At 41.5% G+C, this 24,441-nt stretch overlaps 1 protein-coding gene across 1 annotated transcript in view; it reads right to left on the bottom strand.

Annotated features, from left to right (window-relative positions):
• Positions 1-13,177: 13,177 nt before the first annotated feature.
• Positions 13,178-24,441, bottom strand: part of KCNQ3 (potassium voltage-gated channel subfamily Q member 3) — a gene marked incomplete at both ends in the record, with an annotated part of 312,050 nt that continues 300,786 nt past the window's right edge. The window contains 6 exons of the mRNA XM_080694642.1: positions 13,178-13,909; positions 15,865-15,949; positions 17,643-17,741; positions 20,568-20,699; positions 23,155-23,257; positions 24,009-24,211. Of these exons, the coding sequence (XP_080550768.1) occupies positions 13,178-13,909; positions 15,865-15,949; positions 17,643-17,741; positions 20,568-20,699; positions 23,155-23,257; positions 24,009-24,211 (1,354 nt within the window). The remainder of the gene's footprint in view (positions 13,910-15,864; positions 15,950-17,642; positions 17,742-20,567; positions 20,700-23,154; positions 23,258-24,008; positions 24,212-24,441) is intronic.

Here is a 24,441-nt window from a genome sequence, read left to right as displayed (position 1 = left end):
ACTGCAGCTCTATCTGACATTTTGACCACCTCTTTGATAGACCCAAAATCATAGCACTTAGTCAAGCTGGGTCTGAGTTCTGATGCTCAGAAACTGAGACAAGGAATTAGGGTTGCTTTTAGCTTTTAAGTTTGTGGCAGGATGGTTATGTGGCAGTAGAAAATGAATGCACTTGCAATGTGGCCTCATTTACATGTTCCTTTGTTCCCTAGAATTTACTGGAACTGTGCTAGTTTCTGAAGACAAAGATTAACAAGATACAATTTTGATCCTCAGGCAACTCTCAGGCTATAGAGGAAGAGGATGGGAAGAAGCAGATACTGAAAATTGTGACAATTCATGGAAAAAAAGATGCTTTGATAGATGTCTGTTGGATGGAGCCAAAGCACAAGTAAAGGTAGGCTAGAAGATGAGGGATTTAGGGGAAAAAAACTTCACCAAGATAGTGATATGTTAGCAAAGCCTTGGGAGTGTTTCCCTGGCTAAAGAAACCACATTACCAGGACTGAGCACTTCTTATCACAGCCTGCTGTGTCTGGGGAACCATAAGCCTTCATAGACTGTCTATGTGGAGAGTGTGTCTATGTGGAGAGGGATATGACATCTGCCTAGATGGGTAAAGATGGATTTGGAAATGACTGACCAACAAGGATTTTGTGTTTTAAAAATATTTAAAAGAACTTAAATTGTAGGTGATGTAGAAGAACCACTGCGAGGTTTAAATAGCAATGTAATAGGAATGGATTTCTGTTTCTTAAAAGACCAAGAGATGAACTAAAAGGAAAGACCCTAGAGCCAGAGGCACCAGGAAGAAAGCAAGTGGCAAGAAGCAGACATTGGAGAGGTCAACACAGTAGAAGCCCTGGGCTGTGCATTATAAGGAGAACAAGGGGTCAAGGTGAACTCAGATGCACCTGGTTTGGAGGTCTGGATGGGCCTTGAGAGGGATCAGGGGTGCACAAGGTGGGAAGAGCCGAGGTGAGTGGGTGAGCTTTCTGGGCAATAGCATTTGTTACCTAGGAGAAGATGGTGTAACTCCATCACTGAAAGGACAGGCATATTAGACAGTAGACATGCAATCAATATTTCTTTAAATGAATGCTTTGTGAACCAAAATGAATAAGGTTTTGAAAGAGAAAACACAAGGATTACAAGCAACATCTAAATTTTAAAGAAGATTGGACTTCCAGGAAGATGGCGACCGAGAAAAGTGGGGCTTAAGAGCCCTGCTAACAACCAATCTCCATTACCACAAAATCAGCACCTTTCATAGCCAGAAAACACCATCACCAGAGAAACAAAAAAATCACCAGGCTCCAGAGAGAAAGCTGACTGAGAACAGAGCTCAGAGCCACAGAGGAGATACACCGGCCTCACTCCCAAGGACGCAGCAGCAGCACCATACTGCCGGCGGCAGCGGCGAATTCACCGGACGGCTACAGCAAGCCGAGGTGAGCCGCTGTGGAACAGCCAGGCGGGATGTTTCGGCGCAGGGATCATCTAAAGCTCCCAGTGGCTGAGCTCAGCACATGCTGCAGGGACTCAGAGTGGAACTCAAAACCAGAGAAGAAAAAATACGGCAGCCTCACGGCCGAGGGCATGGAAGCAGCGCCATATTGCCACCGGCGGCAGCAGCAGTGAATTCACCGAGTCCAGTACAGCTACATCTGCGTACTCAAGAACAGTGAGTCAAATTGCGGGCCACAGAGGAGAAATCCCAGTACTGTACTCCCTGGGACTTGACCCAGTGGGGAAGTGGCGGTGGCAGAGATATCACACCAGAGGAGAACGTGCAACCTGGCACCCCCCATAGTCTAAAGCAGCCTCTATCAACTCCCTGGGTCGGAGACTCTGTGATACAACTCAGTAAAGGAGTAGTGGGGTCAGAGATACTACAGACTCAAGATCCAGAGCACCTTAAGCGAAGTCATAGTGACCCAAGGGAAGAACCCAGAGAAGGCACAAACTTCCAAAATCATGGGAGAGAGGAATAACACTGGAGCAATGAATGCCCACAACCCCACAACATCAGAACCAGATAAAACAGAAAATCAGAGATTTCTAGAAGATCAAATCATGAAAATAACTGTAGAAATAATAGAGGTGCTTCGAAAAGAACTCAGAGAGAGCCAAAAAGAGATAAAGGATGCAATTAGTGAAGTAAAGGCCTCAATTCAAAGCACAAACAACCGATTAGACCACATGGAGAACAGAATCTCGCTTTTAGAAGATGATCATTCCAAAAATGAACGCATAGTTTCTAATCTAGGAAAAAATATCCAACAGCAGGAATCTGACATTGAAGAAATATGGGCCCATTTTAAGAGAGCTAAGAATAATTGGAATAATTGGAATAGAGGAGGGAAAAGAAAGTGAAACCAAAGGGATCAACAATCTCTTCAAGGAAGTAATAGCAGAAAAATTTCCAAACATAGAGCAAGAGGTTGATACACTGGTCCAGGAAACTTATAGAACTCCCTTTAGACAGGATCGGAGAAGAGGATCCCCACGCCACATAATTGTCAAAATGACCAATGTGGAAGCCAAGCAGAGAATCTTAAAGGCAACAAAAACAAAGGGCCAAGTGACATTCAGAGGCAAACCAATTAGAATCACTCCAGACTTCCCAAACCAAGTCATGAGAGCCAGAAGGGCTTGGAGTAACATATTCCAAACTCTGAAAGAAAACAACTTCCAGCCAAAAATTTCCTACCCAGCAAAACTTTCTATCAAATTAGATGGAGAAATAAGAAGCTTCCATGACAAACAGAAACTGAGGGAATTTATGTCTTCTAAACCAGCACTAGAGAAGATCCTCAAAGAGATTAACTACAAAGAAGAAATAGGTCACACACACTAGAACCAGAGAAACAATATTTTCCATCCAACAGATGACTAAGATTGGTTATCTGTGGAGATTCATTATTTATGTTAGTCTTTTACCTATCTCTAAATTGTATTGTTTGCCTTTATTGTTGTTAATTTTTAGGATGTCTAGATGGAATATTAATATACCTTCAGATATAGCATTTGGAAATATTTTATCCCATTCTATTAGTAACTTTTAACTCTGTTTACATTGTCTTTGGATATACAATATTTTTTTATTATTTAGGGAGTTTGTATACTCTTCTGTTGCCTGTGCCATTGAAATCATATCCAAGAAATCACTGCCAATTTCAATGTTGTGAGGTTTTATGACCCAGATTTTCTTCTAAAAGTTTATAGTCTTAAGATTTATATTTAGGTCTTTTATCTATTTTGAGTTAATATTTGTATATGGGATTAGGTAAGGGTCCAATTTTATTCTTTTCCATGTAAGTATTATTTTTCAACAACATTTAGTTAAAAGATTATTATTTCCACCACCAAATGTTCGTGGAAACCTTGTCAAAAATAACTTGACAATATAGGGAAGAATTTAGCTCTAGGCTTGTATTTAACTCCAATGGTTTATATATCTGCCTTTAGAACAGTACTACACTGTTTCAGTTATTGTAGCTTTATATGGTTTGAAATCAGAAAATATTTATCTTCTAGCTTTGTTCTTTTTCAAGATCGTTTTGGGTATCTAGAGTCCATATTCCATATTAGGATAGATTTTTTTTCTGAAAAATAAATATATAAATATATGATAGTTTCACCTAAAAAAATAGAAAAAAATATTCTCTGGTAAGAAAGAAAGCAAAAAGAAATATTGAAATGTTATCTTTAACTCATCAAAAACTTGGTATCACACAAATGAAACTGTTATGTGAAATTATCATTTTTAATTTTGGATAAATTGCTATAATACTAGATGTCAACCACTAAGCCAAGCATGGGAAGGAGGGATGGGGAGGGAATGGGGTGGGGATCGGGTGGGGGGATTGGGGGTGGGCAATGTGTGCATGTATGTCTACAAAAGTTTGTATCCCACTATGATGTATGAATACAGTGCACCAATAAAAAAAATTAAAAAAAATAAATTTTAAAGGATACACAGAAACTTTTCCACAAAAAGGTTATACTCACCAATGGTCCAATTCATAATGATAAATATTCAGAATTTGTTCTTGTTTGATGAATTTGAAGTGTATGTCATTAATGAGATAATTCTTGCTAATCATCTGAGATTAAATACATGCCACATATATATTCATAACTGTAGTTGTGATGGGGGCCCATATTGGAGCATCGTTAGCAGGTGGCCTGATTTTTTTTTTTTTTTTTTTTTTTTTTTTGGTGGTGGTACTTGGGTTCCTGGAAACCCTTCTACCTCTGGGCTACAATTTCAGACATATTTTATACTTTTTATTTGGAAACAGGGTCTCTTAAGCCAGCATGACTGGCTTCAACCTGCGCCATCCTCCTGTCTCCGCCTCCGAAGCGTGGGGATTACAAGTGTGCTCCACCACGCCCAGCCAAATGGCCTGATTTAAACTGATATTTTTCCTTCTTCTTTTTGTCCCAATTATTTGATTTGGAAAATTGAGACAAATACTGATATTTGGTTTCATAGTGATTCTCAGGGAGACATTTTAATGTCTTCATTATATTCTCTTGGCATTAGTTTTGCCACCATTCACGACTAGCAAAGAAATCTGTAGCATCAAATGTAACATTCCTATGGTGAGCAAAGCTGTACCTTCAACATGGTTCCTCGTGTTGTACACTCAGAAAGACTACTTACTTAGCTCCCTTTGCAGGTTAGTCAGTACCATGTGACTGAGTTTGGCCAATGAAAATGTAAGTAGAAGGAATGAGTCACTGAGTTCCAGGAAGTTAGAAGCATATTGCATATTCTCTTCCTGTCTGGCTCTGTGGCAAGAAGTGAAGGACTTCAGCATGTCAGGAACTGTGATGAAAGTAGCCCAGATCCTTGTATCTCTCTGACACTGAGAAAATCTACACTGGACCGTGATTTGACCAAGAAATAAATGTTTGTTGTAGTAGGCCATTGATATTTGTAGGTTGTCCTGTTGTAGCAGCTGGAGATATTTATCCTCAACAATAACATCTCAAAGTTGATTTGAATCAAATAACATTCTCCCACATAATTGTTGAAACATCTATTTATTAATAAGTGGTGCAGTATTTATTTTTAAGATAGAACATAAAAAATCAGGTAAGAATTGTTTGCATAATATATATATATATATATGGAAATCAACCTATTAAAGTTCAAATATTGGACAGAGCCAGAATATAAATTACACATACAATTTAAAAATTACAGGAAATCATATTATAAAGAGCACTAAAGGCCACTTGTGGAATAGATGTGTTCCCTTGTAAGCCAGGATGTGAAGAAAGCCTACTCATAGCACAGAGACAAACCCAGGGAGCAAGGCACCAGAATTCTATGCCGTAAGGAGGGGTTAAAGAAAATAAAACCCAAAACCAAATACAGTGGGTTCACTGGAAACCTAGATTTGTTCTTCAAATACTTTTTGTTTCCATCTCTTCTACATTAGAGAAAGGAGAGAAATAATTTTATCCCATCTGAAGCAAGGTAGAGAATGCTTTCCTCTTTAAAACAGGGAAAGACTGGCAAATGTGGTGATGTTCATCTGTCTTTGGAAGGTGGATTTTCCAGGATAAGGCAGAGCCTACTTTACCTCTCCATCAGCAAAATGTCTGATGCTGGGCAGACAGAAGGGCTTCTCCAAATCTTGGAACTCTGCCCACACCTGGAATTTTAACTCTTAGGGGACACTGGAGATTGGACAATGGAACTGATCTCTCCCGTTCTCTTGGAAATGTATTCAGAGGGTAAAAAAGGACTCTATTAGCAAATCTGGTTGGCTTCCATGTAGAACCTTGGTTTTTCAGTATTGAGAAAGAGACACAGCTGTTCTGAGCTTTTGGCCTCCAGAGAATTTTTTTTCTTGTAGAATAACCTGTTTCTGTAGGATTCCAAAGCCCTGAAATAAAGGTACAGTTTATAGACAAAAGACTAGCATCCTATCAGGTAGAGACCTGGAGACATTTGAACTCACTCAGTTAAAAACAAAGACAGGAGATCCTTGGGGAGAGAGAAGAAAGGATGCTTGTGGGATTATCTACAGCTACCAAACTCCAAAAGCAAATGGATCCTGACATGAACTAGGGGGATGATTTAAATGGCATTATTTTCTGCTACTGACAGATAGATGGTGAAACCACTCAAAGGACTCACTGAATAGCCCAGTAGAACAGAGACCCGGGCATCCCTCTTCCCCTCTGGGAGTCTGTGGGTCTGTGATAATTTCACTGTAGAGTTGACCAGACAGAGGAAGGCAAGGCATTGTGGGAGAACACAGGGCTGATTGGGAAACACTTTATTTGACCTGGGAGACTCTGGGGTGGGGATGAGGGCCGAATGAGCTTTGGAGGTACATGGACTTTGGTTAAAATCCCCAGCTCTTCCTCTTGTAATATTAGACTTTTGGCAAGGCTATTTCCCTCTCAGCTTCAGTTTTCTTGTCTGTGAGTTACAGTAACTCACAGTAACCTCCCTTACAAACTTCTGGTGAGGATTTCATGGTTAAGAGAGACCTAGTCTTAGGTCTCCTGCAGCTCATAAGATTTATCACACGTTTCTCCCGCCTTCCCTGACTTCAGTCTTGTGGACAGAGGAAGAGAGAAGCAGTGATATAAAAGATATCATTTTTCCATGGCTCTCAGTTTCAAAGTATACCCCCTTGACAAGTTTAAGGGGAATTACATTAAGCATTAGTGTTTCTTTTTTTGACTAGTTAATTGCAAGCCATTCTCACATTATTCATAGGTAAACCCTATAGTTTTGTGGTACTGGGGATGAAACCCAGGGGCATTCTACCTCTGAGCTACGCCTCCAGCCCTATTTTTTAGTCTTTGCATTTTTTTAAACAGGGTCTCACTGAGTTGCAAAGGGAACTCACTAAGTAGCTGAGGCTGTCTGCAAACCGTGATCCTCCAGTCTCAGCCTCCCGAATGCTGGAATTACAAGTGTGTGCCACCATGCCAGGCGGTAGATCCCATTTTCTGACTGAGTCTAAAACTATAACTTTCTCCTGAAACTAATTTTAATTCCATAACAGTGCTATTTAGAGGAACAAGACTTGGGTAAAATAACCCTCTTTCAACTATTTCCATTGAAGAATTCAATCACCTTTCTTTTTGACTCAAAAGTTTTTGGTTCAGCCTGAATTCAGGAGTGCTAAACATCCTTCCACTAGGTTTAACAAGGACTGTTGGAGATCCCTGCCAAATTCTGGCAAATTTATCCCACATACAGTACAGTGGAAATCAACTGCAAAGATCCTCAAGTAAGCCAACAAAGGCCTGTTTACCTCATAAGTTAATACTCTAGTTACACAAATGTAAAATGTCTTAAGTTGAATTGTTTGTTTCTCTGTAGCTTTTAGTGAAGGTCCTAAAATATCTGGTAATGACCTGGGCAACATGGGGAATCCTCTAGGACAAAGTGTGAGGAACCAGGTTGTGCTCAGGTGAGATTCAGAGATGTCAGTGCAAAGAAAGACCTTTGGTAGAACTAGTAATGTAGGGTAACAGAGATCATGGAAGAGATCATATCTCATTTCCTTAAATCAGATCCATAGAGAAATCCTGTTTATTGGTCCTGTAGATGAAGATAAATCTGAGGTGTGACTCTGGGGATGGAATTAGTCCAAGATGGGCCAAAGAGGTGAAACCAGTTTATACTTGGCAGGACAAGAAGGGGACAAAGCAATCAGTCAGGTGAACAGTAGAAGTGCCCCTGGCCAAGAGGTTGTTATTCTTTTCTGTTCTCAACTGCATTCAGAAGTGGGAAGTTTTACTAGTCCTTTTGAAAACAGCAGGAGTTTGGAAGATGGAACATTATCATCTTACAAGACATGAGAACTTCAATCATATCTCAGAGATGGTAAGAAGTCTTAAACTGTGTGTCTGGTTCAGCAGTGTCTTGTTTAAGTCATCTTTCAGGGGAATGGCACAACATTTGGCCCTCAGTGTGTAATGGAGTCTCCACAGCTCAGTCGCTGGGATCCATGTTCCTGTTGTTCTCATTCCAACATTCCTTTTCTTCTCTGTTGTCACAGAGGAAAGTAATCATGTTTAGTTGGAGAGGTGGGCATATTTTAAAAGTAGTGGTGAAAGTGTCTGATCTTGTCATGTAATGCTTAGGAGTGTATCTCCACCTCCCTTTTTTCCAAAGGTGTTTTGGGTGTAAATTTAGAGTTCATAAGTAACATCAAAGACTGAGGCAAAAGAATCTACATAAAATGGTAGAAAGAAACACGAATGACAATCTCTGGTATGGGTCTATTCCTGTACTAGGGGCTTTACATATATAAATTGATTGTCTTATTTGAAATTCAAAACAGGCCAGAAGAATTGAATACTCTTGAATATCTCCAAATGTACACTTTCATTCAGGTCATCTCTATATCTTTTCTATCTCTTTGACATTATTGTTACCACAAAAGCTATGAAAAAGCTATAGTCTATATCTTCACATGTTCTAACCCAGGCAATTGGCTCAGTTTTAGTAATACAAGAATGTTGAGTTGATTTGGATGCAGAAAAGGAAATAGTTTTTTTAAAAAGTCCATCCTGAAGTGAACATGCTTTCAATGACCAAGTAAAGGCAAATTCCTAAGGATTCCCAGGGGTTCAGAAAGAAAAGAATATCTCTGCAGTCCCAGGTTCCTTGGAAACATATTCATGGAAAACAAGGAGCAGCTCTGTGGCACATTCTGGAGAAGCAAAGTGTGAAGGTCTCCAAGGACGTGTTTGGCAGTATGTTGGAAATGTGTTTGACTTGTAAGGACCTTGAACAAATTTCATATCTTGTCCTCAAAGAATTTGATCTGCAGGTTACCACAGACAGTGTCTTGTTCTCTTCAAACAGTTTTTGGGCCATGACTTGTTCCATAGCCTCTCTCGGTCAGCATGGTTGAAATAAAAATGGCTCTACTCCTTGTCTGGTCTCTATCTAGGTAGTAGTTTAGGGAGGAGGAGAAAGGTGGTGTTTCCAAGAATCTTCTTCAGAGGTCACCTTCTTGCATGGCATATCTGGGGCTGTAAGGTCCAAGCCACTAAATCCAAACTCCCATCTAACCCAATCAGGCTTCACTGGGGTGATGGGTTAATTATCATTTTGGTAGAAATACTTTGCTCATTTTCTTCCATGTAGAACTTTCAGTATTGATGAGATCAGGTATTTTCCATTCTAAGTAGACAGGGTTTGAAGGAATCTCTGATATCTGAGGCCACCAGATTCTTAGCTTTCTTATAGCAACAAGTATGGCTTTCTGATCTCCAAATTGCTGTTGTATAATTCCTGGCATACAATGGTGCTTAATAAATCTTGCTAAATAAAAAAAAAAACTAATGAAATTTTTCTTTATTATACTCCCATTACAGTAGCATGGCATTATGAGGTTGGTTTAGGCAATCTATGAGTAGATCTTGTTATATTAGTTTTTTTCTATGGCCAATTACTCTCTCAATTGATAGCATCTAGCAACTGCCTTATACAAAATAGATATAGGATGCATAATTTTTAACTAATTACTTTGTTTTGACCTTTATACTTTGGAGTTTTCTAGTTATATTTTTATGAAAACTAGGGCTTTGTAATATCAGTTTCATGTCTAATAAGTCTTAATTCTCAGTTCTAAGAACAAATACAGTTATTGAAAAAGAATTTTCTCCATTTGGTGTTTTTTTTCTTATTCTTTTGCCATTTACTCATGTGCTAGTATTTGATATTCAAACTCATAATCTCAAGTGTTTTCCCCCCTCAGACCAATAGGATCACTGTTTACCTATTATTTTCAAAGTTAAAGCTGGCTTATCTCATTCATTTTTACCTTGCTAAAATATGAAGTGTGTGTGTGTGTGTGTGCGTGTGTGCGCGTGCGTGTGTGTGTGTGTGTGTGTGTGTGTGTGTGTGTGTGTGTTGGGGTTACTGGGGACTAAGCACAGGTCTTCAAACATACTAGTCAAGTGTTCTATCACTGAGCTACACTCAACCTCAAATTACTTGATTTCTTTCATTTATTTTTTTTTTATTGGCAGTGGTAGGGGATTGAACCCAGGCCTCCCACATGTTAGGCAATCACTCTACCACTGAACCAGAGCCCCAGCCTTACCTCTTAACTTTTATATAATATATCATAACACACAGAGGCCAAAACATAGAATCAGTATTTTACCTGAGAAAAATCATTCTTAGTTTTTATGACAGAATTAACTTTTCACTATTTCCAGAAATTTGGCCCAAACCACTGTGATTTCCTGGACAAGTTGCAGCCCCTACTGTTACATACTACAATCTTGAAGAATGTTACTAACTGATTCCACTGGATTATTCCTTCATGCCATTTTTTTTGTCTGACACAGGAGTTCTGTGGAAGCACTCACAGTTTCTTCCTGTCACTTATATTAGCTCTTGATCCTTAAACTTCTGATTACTCAATATCAGCTCTGTTTGTGGGCATACAATCTGAGTAGGTTTGCTTTGATTTTCTCGATTGTATTTTTTGGGCGAAGGGGACATTAAAGCATAATTATTCCAGAAGATCATTTTTCTTTTCCCTTTTTGTTTTCACAGGTGGAAAAATATCTCTTATGAGTCTTCTTTTTCATTCATGAAGTATCTGTTTTATGTGTGTCCACACTGATAACTAGTAAGGCAATTTACTAAATGCTGAACACAAAGTGGTGATTAACACAATCCAATTTCTGGCCTTATGGTCCAGCGGAAAAGCTAGACTGTGGTTTGGAAAATAATACAAGCCTTAATTCTTGGTGATTTAAAGAAACTTAGGTGGTTTTTCTAACTTTGGATTTCTGGTAAATGTTTTCAGCTTGGAGATAAGAAACTATCAGTCCTTTGACAAAGAACTCTACTGAATTCCTGAAAAATGTACCTGTTTACAATGCATTGGTGCTAGTAGGTTTTGCAAAGATAGAAATATGTTAGGAAAAATAATTATGATATGTGAAGAGTTTGTATGTGTGAAGAGTTTGATTCATTCTCCATCTTTTTTTGTTTTCCAATAACTCATATATATAAGAGACAGTATGGTAACATGTTGGATGCCAAATATAACAGTCATTTCTGGCAAATTATTTCAGGAGTATCAGAATCAAGAACCAAGCCCCTAGGAAGAAATACAGTTTCTTAATGATTACATACTGAAAGGAGAAAAGAGTACAGACCAAACAGTCCATGTCTTTTGTCTTTCAGATTGCCAGAAAGTAAAATGGAAAACCAAAGAGGAAGCTTCATGTCCTCTGTGGATGATTACCCTTGTGTACTTTTTGCCTTAGATTTCAAGGTAAATGCCCATGAACTCATGGGACCCTTCATGTAAAACATCGCTCAGGGAATTCAGGCTTTGATATTAAGTTCCTAAAGCCAAGGGCCAGGCTTTCAGCACTACTATAGCCTTAGTCTTTTATACAGGACCTGCTGACATGTGGATTGAAAGGATTTACTCTCTGAGGAATCTCTCCAACACAGGTCAAGACACCTGTATGGAGTACTGGTGAAGCCTTCAGTTAGATGTCTACCGTAGCTACCATGGCTCTTGTCAAGACTTTGAGGGAGAACATTTGCGGCAGTTTCACGTGGGAATTTGCTTAGGCTATGGTCACCATGGCAACCATCCACAAACAGCGCAGCCCAAGCCAAAAGGAATCCTTAGTTTCTTAGAGAACAGCAATATCTCTGAAGACACTGCAGAGTGATTTATGGTTAATACTAACACCACTACAGTGGGCAGTGCTTTCCAGGCTGTCTGCTTACATTTCAAAGAGTCTTATGGCTATGCGTGGTTCTAGTATTTTCACTGAAAAAAAAAATCTGGCAGAACAAAATTGGATGGTTCTAGAAAATTTGACTATTTGCATCATATTAGTGGGTATCATTTTCTTGTGTTATTTTTTCCCCTGGAATCCAAGTGCAATACACCAACAGTTTTTTTTTCAATAAAAGCAGATATTCTCTTCCCTGTAGATAAACTATGGTAATTGTTTCTCACAGTATACAAAATACCGGTATCTTGCTATAACTTCTAGGTCCAGGTGTACAAACGGCAGGATGGTATGATGAGAGAAGACCAGATCACAGAGGCCGTCAGCAATTGGGAGGCTTTGAGTCCTGGCTGTTCATGGGACAAGGGAGTGATCCCAGGAAAGTCATTATTCCTGAGAACTAGGTTGCCTCAATTTTGGAAGGATTTGGAAAAGATAATATTGTTGGGCCCTGTCTTGATTGCAATTCCTACACTGGATGGATGTTTTGTATTTAAGTAACATGAAGAGAAATATGAATTGGAACCTTATTTTGAAGACACTAAAATTTGCTCCTTCCCAAAGGGCACCCCACTTCTCATAAAATTTATTATCTTTGGCTACATGAACTGGGAGCTATTTTATGTATTTGTGTCTATGATGTGTGTGTGTGTGTGTGTGTGTGTGTGTGTGTGTGTGTGTGAGAGAGGGGTGGGATTTCTCACCTCCAATGCTATATTTGGGATTACTAACACCTTTTACAGATGGGGAAACTGAGTCAAAGTAATGAACAATGGCGGACCAAGTAAAGTCCTTTAGAGAGCTTTTAGGTGGTTTTTCCAGTTTTCTAAGAATTGTTTAAATTCTTGGTTTTGGAGAATCAGTGACAATCTTAATCTTTTCCTACCATTTGCTTAGTGGGGTGCCTCTTGGTATGCCATGTGTTTTTGTCAAGAAAACTATGTTCTTGCTTTAGAAAACAGCTGATTACCAGAGTATTTTACACAAAGGGGCAGTAATCCTAGACATAACGTAAAGTATGCTCTCTGCTTACCAAACCCAAACCAAAATCCAAACCAGCCAACCAAAGAAACAAACGGGGAGGGGGTGGGGGTGGCTCGTCAATAGTTTCTCCCTGTACTGGTCCAATCATGATTAGAAGCAAGAACAGCAGATAAATGTGTATCCTAGAAGAGACTAGCGGTGCCATTTATATAGTGTCAAGTCATGCAAACCATGCTGGAAAGGAAGCGGCTTCATTGTGGCGTCAAGGAGAGGAAGAAGGCCGCGGGAAGGCCCCGGGAGGCCACCACGCGCAAGCATGCACTACTGCAGCCATGGCGACTTGCTGGTAAGCGCTGAGTGGGGGAAAGTGAGCTGTACAAAGTGTGTCTACATTACAAGCAGGAGTCAGCCAGTGACCCCTTTAAGTGGGCTTGTTGGAAGGGGTCCATATAGAATCCGAAATCCCATCGCCCGTGGACGACAGAGGCATGGAGCCGCTGGGCGTGAAGGGGTCCGTGTCCGTATCTGTCTCACCCTCAGCCAGATACCGCTTCTCTCTCATCCAGCTGGACCCCCCGTTGGGGCCAAACATGTAGTCGTCTCTGTCCTGGGAGATGCTGAAGCCACTCGGGGACCGCTCCAGCTCCTCGTGGTTCACAGACATCAGCGACAGAGGTGTGTCACTATCTCGCGTAAAGCTGCGTCTCTGCCGGGGCGAGATGTGGTCCGAGTGGGGGCCGTGCAGGTCGGCCTGGGAGTGGTAGCTCATTTGCGAGTCGAGAAGAGTCAAGATAGGCAGGACGGTGGGCCTTTCTACATACGTGGTCGCCGAGGAAGGGAGGCCGGCGTGGACCTTCATAGAACTGGATCCCCCTCGGGGCACAGGGTCATGTGCAAAAAATCTGTAAGGGCTGACTTTGTCGATGGGCACCTGGTGGAAGCTGTAGGGGGCGGCATCGGGGGCACCTGTCTCCGAATAGTTGCAGATGATGGTTTTCAAATCGGAATACCTGTTGTCCTCCTTCTTCTCCCCTTCAGCTGGTGAGGAGGCCCCTTTGGTTGGGTAATACTCGGTGACCTGCACCTGTAGCCGTTCCATGTGCTGCATGTGCATGTCCACCAGGAAATCCAGCTTCTTCCCCATGTCTTGAACCTGCAAAATACAAGGAGTGAGGATTAAAGCGCCCTCTTGGGTCGGAGGAGAGTCATTGCTAACTGGGGATTAAAGTGCCCCCTGGAGTCGGAGGGGTGTCATTGTTACTGGCTGGCAGAAAATACTACTACAGAATTTAGTTTTCAGAAGAGAAGAAAATTCTTGTGAGTCTTAAAAATAACAGCAGCCTTTTAACTTTTTATTGGTGCATTATAGTGTGTCACATGGTAATGTAGGCTATGTTGACAATGGCATATATTCACACAGTACATGGTGCTCCGCTGTTTTCCCATTTCCCTTCCTTAAAAATAAATAAAAAGGCTGAAAGTGAAAAAAAGATTTACTCTATACAACCACATATGGTTCTTCATAGCATCAGTGAATATAAACTATTTGTTATTTTTATTATTTTTTTCAGTATGGATGCATTCTATTTTTTTTTTTTTAGCCTGATTGCACTGTACTGATGTTTTCATATACTAGTAAATAGAAATGGAGAGAGTGGACATCCTTCCATTATTCCTGACTTAAGAGGAAAACCAATTAGACTTTCACTACTAAAAATGAAAGAAAAATATAACAGCAGCTACTAATTTATGTTGTCTCTCCTACTAGCAACCTGGAAAAGCCCTGACAAGGGATTTTTGAGAAGCAGCGGCTGGAAGCAGAGAGATGATTTGAAGATAAAGGTTACAGGCCTTCTTGATCCCGAGGGGAAGAGGTGGCCTGCTATCGTACTTGATTCGCAAACATCTTCTTGGACAGAAAGAAGTATGCGGTCCAATAGGGTATGCGTCTCCTGCATGGTTATGTTATATCCTGAAGATGCAAGGGAGCAGTGTTTGTAGGAATGGAGTTGCCTGGAACAGAAGACCCCACCCAGGAACCTGGGGCTACAGTGGAAGTCATCTCTGCTCTTGTCTGCCTAAATGGGGAATGTATTTGAATTTTTGTGAGTGCATATATATAAGTCTCTGTGTGTGTGTGATATTCATGTTTCACGGTCGGGTAAGTCAGTCATCTCACTTGGGGATCTGAAGCATAGCAGGAGGTGATGGCTTGGAGAGCACCCCTAAAACACAATCCCTTGGAGCAGTTATTAAGCATCCAACTCTATTGTCTGTACTCTATTGACTCATTTCATTTTCACAACCAATAGGGTGGAGACTCTTATGATCTCTATTTCACAGATGAGGAAGAGGGGGCACAGAGAGATGAAATCACTTGTTCAGCTTTACAGAACTAGTAAATGAAAGAACTGAGATTATAAATTAAAAATTTAAAAAAGAAGCAATGTTCTTGATGTAACAAAATAGAACAATTATTCAAATTTTTCTCTCATCACCCCTCTATGGATCCAATTTGGGGTTGTGAATAAGATGGTATGATTCCTACAGGAAATAGTCAGTGCCATTTACCTAGTGAACGATTAGACCAATGATGGTAGAATGTAAGCTACTTTACTGTGGATGTAAGTGGTGAACTACATGTCCAGTGAGTGAACGGGTTTCTCTTTCCATCCAGTTTGAGCCTTATCCCTAAATTGTCTCCTTCTAGACTCTTCTCACAGGCCAGCCACTGATAGGTACTGCAAAGAAGGTAAAACCAAGGACACATGAAACAGAGGACAGGGAACTGACGTGTCCTGTTTACCACCATGGAGCGCATGGTACTGGCGAGCTAATTCTAGCTAATTCACAGGTGTCAACTTGCTCCTCATAGCAACTTCATGAGGTATTATAATCTCCAGAGAACAGATGAGGAAAACCGAGGCTCAGACTAATTCATCGACTGACCTGTGAATGCCCAGCCACTAAAGGCAGAACTAGGGATTTCATTCCATACCCTTTTTGTGAGTGATAGGTAGCATTGCCCAAGTATCATGCTGCCCTATGGAAAAGTGGCACTGGAAGATAAATTCTATACATTTGCTCTTAGCTGAGGGAAAAACCTACCTGTCGTTCAACTTTTACGAACTTCCCCATCATGCTTTGGTCTTCGATTTCTGATGTGGATGCTCTGGCTACATATGGTTCATTCCTAAGAAAAAGCCAACAAGTCTATGAGATCATAGACATCTGGTTTTGTTTGCAAGGTCATCCCAGCTAGGGGCCTACGTCCAGAGAACCAGCATTCTCATGCTCATGTTTACAAAAGCTGGAAGGGACCCAATGGATTCTGGAAACACAGAATCTGGGGCTTTTCTGAGTCAGGAAAAGCCAGAACCCCACACTGGGTTTCCTGCTTACCTTCCTATAGGGAAATTGAGGCACAATAAGAAACTATCAAGGAGGCTGTGCCCGGGCTTTAAGATAACACACTGGAAAGTGCCTATATTGTATGATTCCTTTGCCTCTCAGTGCTGCTGAGCTGAGCTTATGTGTGAGGGTGGGGCAGGGGGTGCCTGGCCTTGAAAATTCTATATAATGCGCACATGTTTTGCATCTGGCCCATATCTTTAAGAATGGAAACAAAAGCAGAATCTGGAAAATGTCACACACACACACACACACACACACACACACACACACACACACACACAAAAGGGACGCTTGTGAGAATGGGATTGAGATAAGGGCCACATTTTCTCCTTGGGTGTGCACAGCTAATATCTGCCCGAATTCCAGTTGGTTTCATAGAATTTCATATTCAATGAAGATGAGAAGTTTTAGTGAGCTCACTATTGCTCTATACACCATCCATGTTAGGTACTTTCTTGATAGTTGATTTGATTCTTTCTCCTAAGCTTTTGCTTCTGCTAAGGCACTGGCCTGTCTTTTGCTGAGCTGTCAAGAATTAAAGCAGATGACAAAAAAAAAAAAAAGAACTAGTGGTTATATGCTGGGCCCACCATTTTATTTTGTTCTTCAGAGGTTTTAAAATATCTCAGAAAATGGGGAAATGTACAAAAAATTCTGGATATTCTGCTTTTCTTAAAAAGTTGGACCATTTTGACTGCAGTGGATTCTCATTTTTAGGATTAACAGAAAGAGAACAGAGTAACAGTTGTCTCCCTAGATGGGGCATAAGCCTGCTCTGTCCCCTGGACTCACCACTCCCCATCCCAACACCAAGGCTGAGGCTGAAGATGCCTTATATCATTACACTCTGCTCTTGCATCCTGTATAAGAAGCATGCTGCTCCTGCAGCCTGACTCTCTCATTTATGTTGCTTGCCCCAAACACATTTGGGAATCAAGTAAAAATGCAAGCTGTGCTCTTTCCAAAGGATACCTCCATGTTCAGGACTTTAAGGCATTTTTTTGGAGAAAGGAGAGCTTTCTAGGTTACAGAGTTGTCAGGAGCCTGATAACTCATTGCCTTCTCTGGATTTGTCCTGGGAGGGGTATCAGCCAAATCAAGGTAGGTTATGCAGGAAAAACTGAATTAGCTGACACAGAGTGCCATGTCTTGGTAAACAGGGGATGTTCCTCCAGTTCCAACCAAACTCACAAGTCTCCCCCTGCTCCATAACAAGGATGCTGGTGTGCTTATTTTCATTTTTGCAAACTATAGGAAGGAATAACATCCACATGGTCTGAGAAGAGGAGTGGAAAATCTTTTTTATAGAAACATTTCAAGTAGCCATATACTGAAAAACAGGCTTCAATCTCTCCATTTTATTCAGGGATATGATGACATCACCCACTTAAAACACCCAAGCTGAGGTCCAGGGGTTGAATCCACCCCAGGCATAGCAACACATAGGCCGTCAGTCCGTGCCCAACGCCTACCTGGGAGATTGCTGGGATGGGTAGGTGAATGCTGTCCCTTTCTGAGACTTCTTATGTTTTGGAGTAGATGGTGGTCCAGGGGTGAAAATCATATCTATTCTGAAAGAAACAAAGGAAGATTAAATTATACAAAGCTTTATTTTGGCAGGAAAACAAATTGTTCTATTTTCTCTTAATTTGTGTGGGTTTGGAGTCTATACGAAAAGGAAAAGGAGACAAAGGAAGAGAAATAGAGAGATAAATAAAGGAATAGCTTATAACATAAACATATTATTATATTTTTTGTCAAATAGTACTGAGAACATTTTTCCATTTTAGGGCAGAGGGAGGCAGTTAGACCACTGAGACCTAGTAGCGGCTGCATCTTGTTATTTCTTACAGGAAAAGTGAGGTGTTTGCTGAAAGCTTATCTCATTTTCCAACTCTTTTATCCCCTCCACATTCTCCAGTACAGAGATTCTACTGCCAGGCCCTAGGCTCCAATTTCAGTTGTACAGGTCCCTGCTGCTCCGCAAGCCTCTGTGGCCACGAGGATGGGTCCAACTCTGGCTCCTGTACCGTTTTCATTTCTGCACAATACACCAGCTTCACCAATTTCCCCACTGTACCAGGATCAACAAGAGAGAAATGCTCCCTATTGTGCTACAGAGCTGGGATAGCGGTGAGAATAGCAAGAGGACCATTGCAACCAAGCATCTTTGCCAGGCACAGTGCTACACACCAGTAACAGGAGGCGGAGACAGGAGGGTCCCAGGCTGGTGGCCAGTGTCAGCAACTTAGTGAGGTTTTCTGCAACTCACTGAAACCCTGTTTCAAAATAATAACAAAATAGGCCTGGGGGTATAACTCAGAGGTAGAATGCCTCTGGGTTCAATCTTCAGCAACACACACACACACACACACACACACACACACACACACACACACACTCAGAGAAAGTCATGGGTCACCATCTCCCCTCTGGAAATCCAGCTGCATCTCCATGGACAGGCCACTCATTGTGTCAAACTGGCCTCCCAGCATTCTGTCTGTCCACTCAACATCAACCTGGCTGGGGAAATGCAGTTAGTCATCCAGACAATCAACTTCTCATCACAACTCCTAGACACACATTTTACTTACAAATATCAAAAGCGGTGACAGTATAACATTTCTTCTAAGCTCATTTAAATCAGCTGATGTTTTTTAGAGTCTAGAACATCTTAGAGCTCATAACCCCTTCCTTCATCTCTTGGAAAGCCACGTTGCATAAATAGCAGCGTTGGGATAGGAATTTGCTCACACACCCATCTGTTCTGCAGACACTAAGCTTGTGCCTGCCGCTGTAGGAACATCAAAGTTGCTGTTCCAGTTAGGGATTCAGCAAGGCCATGAATAAGTATACTTCCAACTTGACAGCGTTATTAACTTCCAACCCTGCCAGTATGATGTTTCTTTTAACAAAGAAGAGCATCCAGTGTGGAAACATTATTTGAGCTAGGAGCCTGGCACCCAGAGAGGACTTACATCAATTTGAATTGTATCAATTTCTCTCCTATCTGGGAGAATATTTACCTGTGTATTTTTGAGTAAAGGTTTACATTTTTGTAAGTATATTATACATTTGTAGCATATTGTTAATGTCTTAATAAGTACTAGGCATAAGTATAGTCACTAAATCTCAAGCTAATATTTCTTTTTTCTTTTTGGCAGTACTGGGGTTGGAACTCAGGGCATTTTACCTCCCAGATATGCCCCAGCCCTATTTTTTATTCTTTATTTTGAAATAGGATCTTGCTGAGTTGCAAAAGGCGTCACTAAGTAGCTGAGTCTGTCTGTGAACCTGGACCCTCCTGTCTCAGCCTCCCAAGTACTGGAATTACAAGTATGCGCCACCACGCCCGGCAAGCTAATATTATATGTGATATACCCACAAATATATTTGCTGGGTAATTTTGGGTCAATATTTTGCCCTTTCAGTTTCAGTTTCCTATGAGAAATTTGGCATCTCCTATGCAACAAATGCTTTATATGGTTACCAGGGACTACACAGATATAAATAGAATGTACAATGCTCAATAAAAATGGTGGCAATTAATGATTGAATGCTGATACTATTTGCATATTTTCACTCTTTTAAGTAGCAATTGAATTTTTTGAAGTTATTATGGTTATATATAGAATGTCCTCCTGAAGAGCTCATGTTCAGAGTTGATTTAATTAAGCCATGAGGAATGTAAACTCATCAGTGGATAAATCCATTGTTGGGAATTTAATGGGTGGTAACCTGGGAAGGTTGAGTATGGCTGGAGGAGTTGAGTGTCTGGGGGTGTGGCTTTGGGGATTACATACAGTTCTTTCTCCTCTTGCTCTCTTTCTTTCTCTCTTTCTTCCAGACTTTCTAATGTGAAACTAGAGCCCTTGGTCTCCTTCAATGTGTTTCCCAACACCATAGTCTGAACTCTGCAGACCTGGCCTCACATGGACTGTTTCACTAAAAATCTCTAAACGCTGAGAAAATAAATCTTCATTCTCTAAGTTATGTGGTCAGTTTGTTTTGGATTATAGCAGTGAGAATGTTGCCTGAGACAGAGATGATGGAAAAATTTATATTTATAATTAGCTGCTCAGATTCAATTTAGATAATCCCATTTTTTTTAATAACATCCAAAGCATTTTTGTCAGAGCCTGGTGGACATGTGCCTTCTCCTCTCCATTAGGCTGATCAGGGTGCTAAGACTGGCTGTGTTACACAGCATCTTCACGGCCACTTTGATCTGGTGCGTGTTGGCCTTGACATCTTCAGCCCTCGATGAACATATTTGTTCTTTCTTTCCTGTATTTTGGATTATTTCTGAAAGCTTTGCACCTTAAACTCTAAGATTCATATGACTTTTGTTCCTGAGTGGCTCAGAGTCCACAGTCTCTCTGGCTGAAATATCTCACCTCGTTTGGAGGTACTTTATCCTGGAAAGCATGTCGAGATGTCCGGCGGAATACTGCTCAATCACATCCTTCACGTCATAAGGCCTCAAAGTCTCCTTAAATTTTTTTTTATAGAGACGAAATTGTAGAATTCTGCAAAGCAAAGCAGAGACATTTGTACATCACAAGTATAGGGAGAAGGAAGCTCTAATAAAAGATTATCAGACTCAGGGGCAGGGCAGAAAAGAACAAAGAGAAACTACTTCTTAAAACTTCTGACTTTTGGTTGCAGATATACTCCTTTGAATCAAACATAACTAGGCTGGCTAGTGCCTCTCCTTCACGATCACCTTCCTTCACTAACTGGAATAATGAGAAAATGGTAATAAAATGAGCGCCAAGATTTACTGAACATTCATTATGTGTCAGACACTGAGCATAACGCTTTATGAAGAACTGCTAATAGATCAATTTGCAGATGTTACAACTGTGGCTCAGAGAACTTCTGCATCTCTCCAGAACCATTGAACTCATGATGTCAGTGTTGGTTCCCAGGGCCATCCTGCTCATGATGTCAGCTCTGGTCCTTGGGGCCTTCTAGCTCATGACATCAGTGCTAATCCCCAGAGCCATCTAGCTCATGATGTTTGGGGGTCATGTAGCTGGTGATGTCAGCTCTGGTCCTCAGTATCCATTTAATGATGTCAGTCCTGTCCCTTAGGCCCAGTCCTGCATACTTATAAGGCCCCTGCTCTTAGCCACTGTCATATTGCTTTTAATTTAAGGGCAGCTTCTATATTTCCTTCTTCATAGACTCTAATTCTTTGGCTTCCAGCTCTTAGAAAACATCATTTCTAACTAGAACTAGTAGGTAAAGTCAAATCCTCAGTTTATCTTTCTGCGAACCAGTAAGATCACCCAGATAGGAGATAAGGCTTTTTGAGGACTCCCTCTTGAGGGCAACCCCTGCTAAGTATGTGTCAGTTCAAATCTTATCAGTCAGGGTCAGGAGGCCAAAACCCATCCTGGGCCCTTCCAACTTATATTTGCATGGGTCTTTAGAGTGGTGCATTTAAAGTCAATTCTTTCTGTCTTATCTCATAGCTGCAGCTTTTAAACAATTTTGGCAGATTAATTATGGCATCCAGTTTACTTGACATTTTTCCCCAAATTATACCATTCTTTAACCCATCCTTTACCTAGTTCTATATAAGTTGAGAATTTAAAAACTAACGTCCCCAAGCCTAATCTGCCCATTGCATGCTTTGAAAGTAAAGATACACCAGAACTGAGTCATATCTACTCACTCATGCCCTGGGTATGGCTGCTCTTGTGCTAAATACTTGCAACAGAGACCTAAGGAACCCAAGTCTAAGGTACTTTGCTACTTGGACCTTTACAGAGAAAGTGTGCCAAAGAGTATCAAATAAAAATACTAAAAATTAGAGGACATAGCATGGAGCACTCCCACAGTGTCCTCTATGTCAACATAGATTCATTAACTGGATTTCCTTGCATAAGGTCCTTCGACCAGGCACAAATCCAGGTAGTTGTGTTGTCACCCATCCAAATTCCTGTCCTACTGTACATGATGGCTCTTGAGAAGCCACGTTAAAGGCTTTGCCAGGGTCCACATCTTATCACACCGTTGAGCTTCCCTGATCTATTGGACTAGAGGTCTTGCTGAAAATATCATGTCTACTTTTTGGAGAATCACCTTAGCTACTGGAGTTTGCTGCAGCCCTTAGGAACTGATTACATTTCTTTAAGCAGTAGCATATTTTTGATTGTCTTTAAGAATTTTAAAGTGATCCAGAAATAGCCAAGAGCGGGCTATTTCCGTTTTTGGTCTGGCTATTTCTGATTCGCTTTAGAATAGCCATGTTCTCCTCTAATACAGGCAGAAAAAATCCAGAAATTTTGTTGGTAAAAATGCATGTATACCTCTACCATCTTGTACCACATTAAGATATATGACCACAATGGACCAATAAAAAAATCAAAAATGCTAATTAAAAAGAGCTGTAAGGCCAGGCGTGGTGGCACATACTTGTAATCCCAGCATTTGGGAGGCTGAGACTGGAGTATAGCAGTGCGCGGACAGCCTCAGCTATTTAGTGAGGCCCTCCACAACTTAGTGAGACCCTGTTTCAAAGTAAAGAATAAAAAGTAGGGCAGGGGGTATAGCTTGAAGTCGAATGCTCCTGGGTTCCATCCCCAGGAAAAAGAACTGTTATGTATGAAGAAAGGACACAGAAAAGCCATTTTAAAGTAAGGTGCTTGTAAAGGAAGAAAGCTCCATGTCAATATACCTTCCACTGGGCAACCCTTTAAAGTCAGTGGTGGTTAAAGCCAGAGATGGGCGTGATGGTTGGGAATGCAGAGAAGCTGTGGGAGTGTTTTTATAACCAGGTAAGCAGTTGCCCAGGAGGACTTGCTAAGGGAGGAGCCATTGTTCTTGAGGGTACACCCTACCCCTGGGGACATGACTCAGGGTACTGGGAGAGCTTTCTCTCTCTGCCCAGAGCCCACTGGCACTTTCCAAGTCATGTCCCATGAGAGTTGAGTCTGGGCCTGGGGAGACACACAGCAGGAGGGGAATCATTACCTGACAGCTCGGATGGCAGCCTTCAGGGTGGGGATCATGTCTTCAATAAGGAAGTCATTCCCATAGCCCCTGTCTTCTGCCATGGGATCACCTGTCCCAGCATCTGGGAGAGAGAGACATGTGTCACCCACAGGCTAGCACACATGATAGGCTTGGGGACCTCATGGTTGAGTCAGCTCTCCCAAGCCTCTGATTGGTGAAACACAGTCTGGGTTCCTACTTGGTGGAATAGTCTCTAGTTGTGGCACCGCCCATCCTTAGGGCCCCACTCTCTTGTCTGCCAACTTGAATTTGACAGCTGTGAGTGATGGGTGGGAGGCAGGCAAGGCGCCCTGTGTGGCTGGTGAGGTGGCTGTGGGCACGTATGTGGAACTCAGAGTACATGGAACTCAGAGACCACACTTTCCTTCTTGTCCTCCCTTCTCATATGTGACAGCCGCCCATGAGGCCATTGCTCCTGTGGGTCCTCCATCCGTAGGGTGGGACACTGAAGCACCATTTCCAGGAGATGCTGCACCTGGCCGCTCTCATCCTTCAAGTCGGTGTCTGTGACAATTCTCTTGTCTCAGCCACCCTTGGAAGCATTGGCAGCACATCCCAAGGCTTTCTGGAGAGGTTGTTCTGGGGAAGGGAGGTGATGCTGACCAGGAGAGCAGCTAGGTTGGGGGTCGTGGACTCTATCACAGATGCCTCCAGCCCAAAAGACTTGCAGGAGGTGATGTCAGAAGTTGGTCCAGGGAGGGAAGGGACAGGGAACTTTGAGGACTCAGGAGTTCTTCAAAGGAGAGAGGAAAATGGAAAGGGAGGAGAGGGAGAAGTGGGAGAGATAGGAAGAGAGGGAAGATGGACATTACCTTCAGAACTCTGCCAGAAAGCGTAGGCTTTCATGCGGAAGGCGGTGCGGAAACGCTCTTTATTGTTTAAGCCAACAGGCTTTGGCTCTTTAGAAGGACTTTCTTCTATGGCATCTACATTCAGAGGGGTAAATAGCTTTCCTTTAGTATTGCTACCACGAGGATTAGAAAGGCGAACCCGATCCAAGAGACCCAGCTTTTGGCTACAAAATAAGCAAAAGTGAACAATTTTCCTCCTTCAGTGCAGGCTCTTGTAACTTCCCGTCCCTCCATCCAGACTCAACGCCCTCCTCCAAGGATGCCTGAGAATCGTGGACTCCCAGTACTAAATATGACTTAGCACTTGAGACTGGACAGGGAATCATTGGAATGCAAGAAAACAACTGGCTAGCAATTATATCTTGGGCGAGTTTCTTAACTTTTCTAAATTCAA

Source organism: Muscardinus avellanarius (genome assembly GCF_963383645.1).
Source record: "Muscardinus avellanarius genome assembly, chromosome: 4".
Classification (NCBI taxonomy): Eukaryota; Metazoa; Chordata; class Mammalia; order Rodentia; family Gliridae; genus Muscardinus; species Muscardinus avellanarius.
This window is presented reverse-complemented; position numbering and strand designations above follow the sequence as displayed.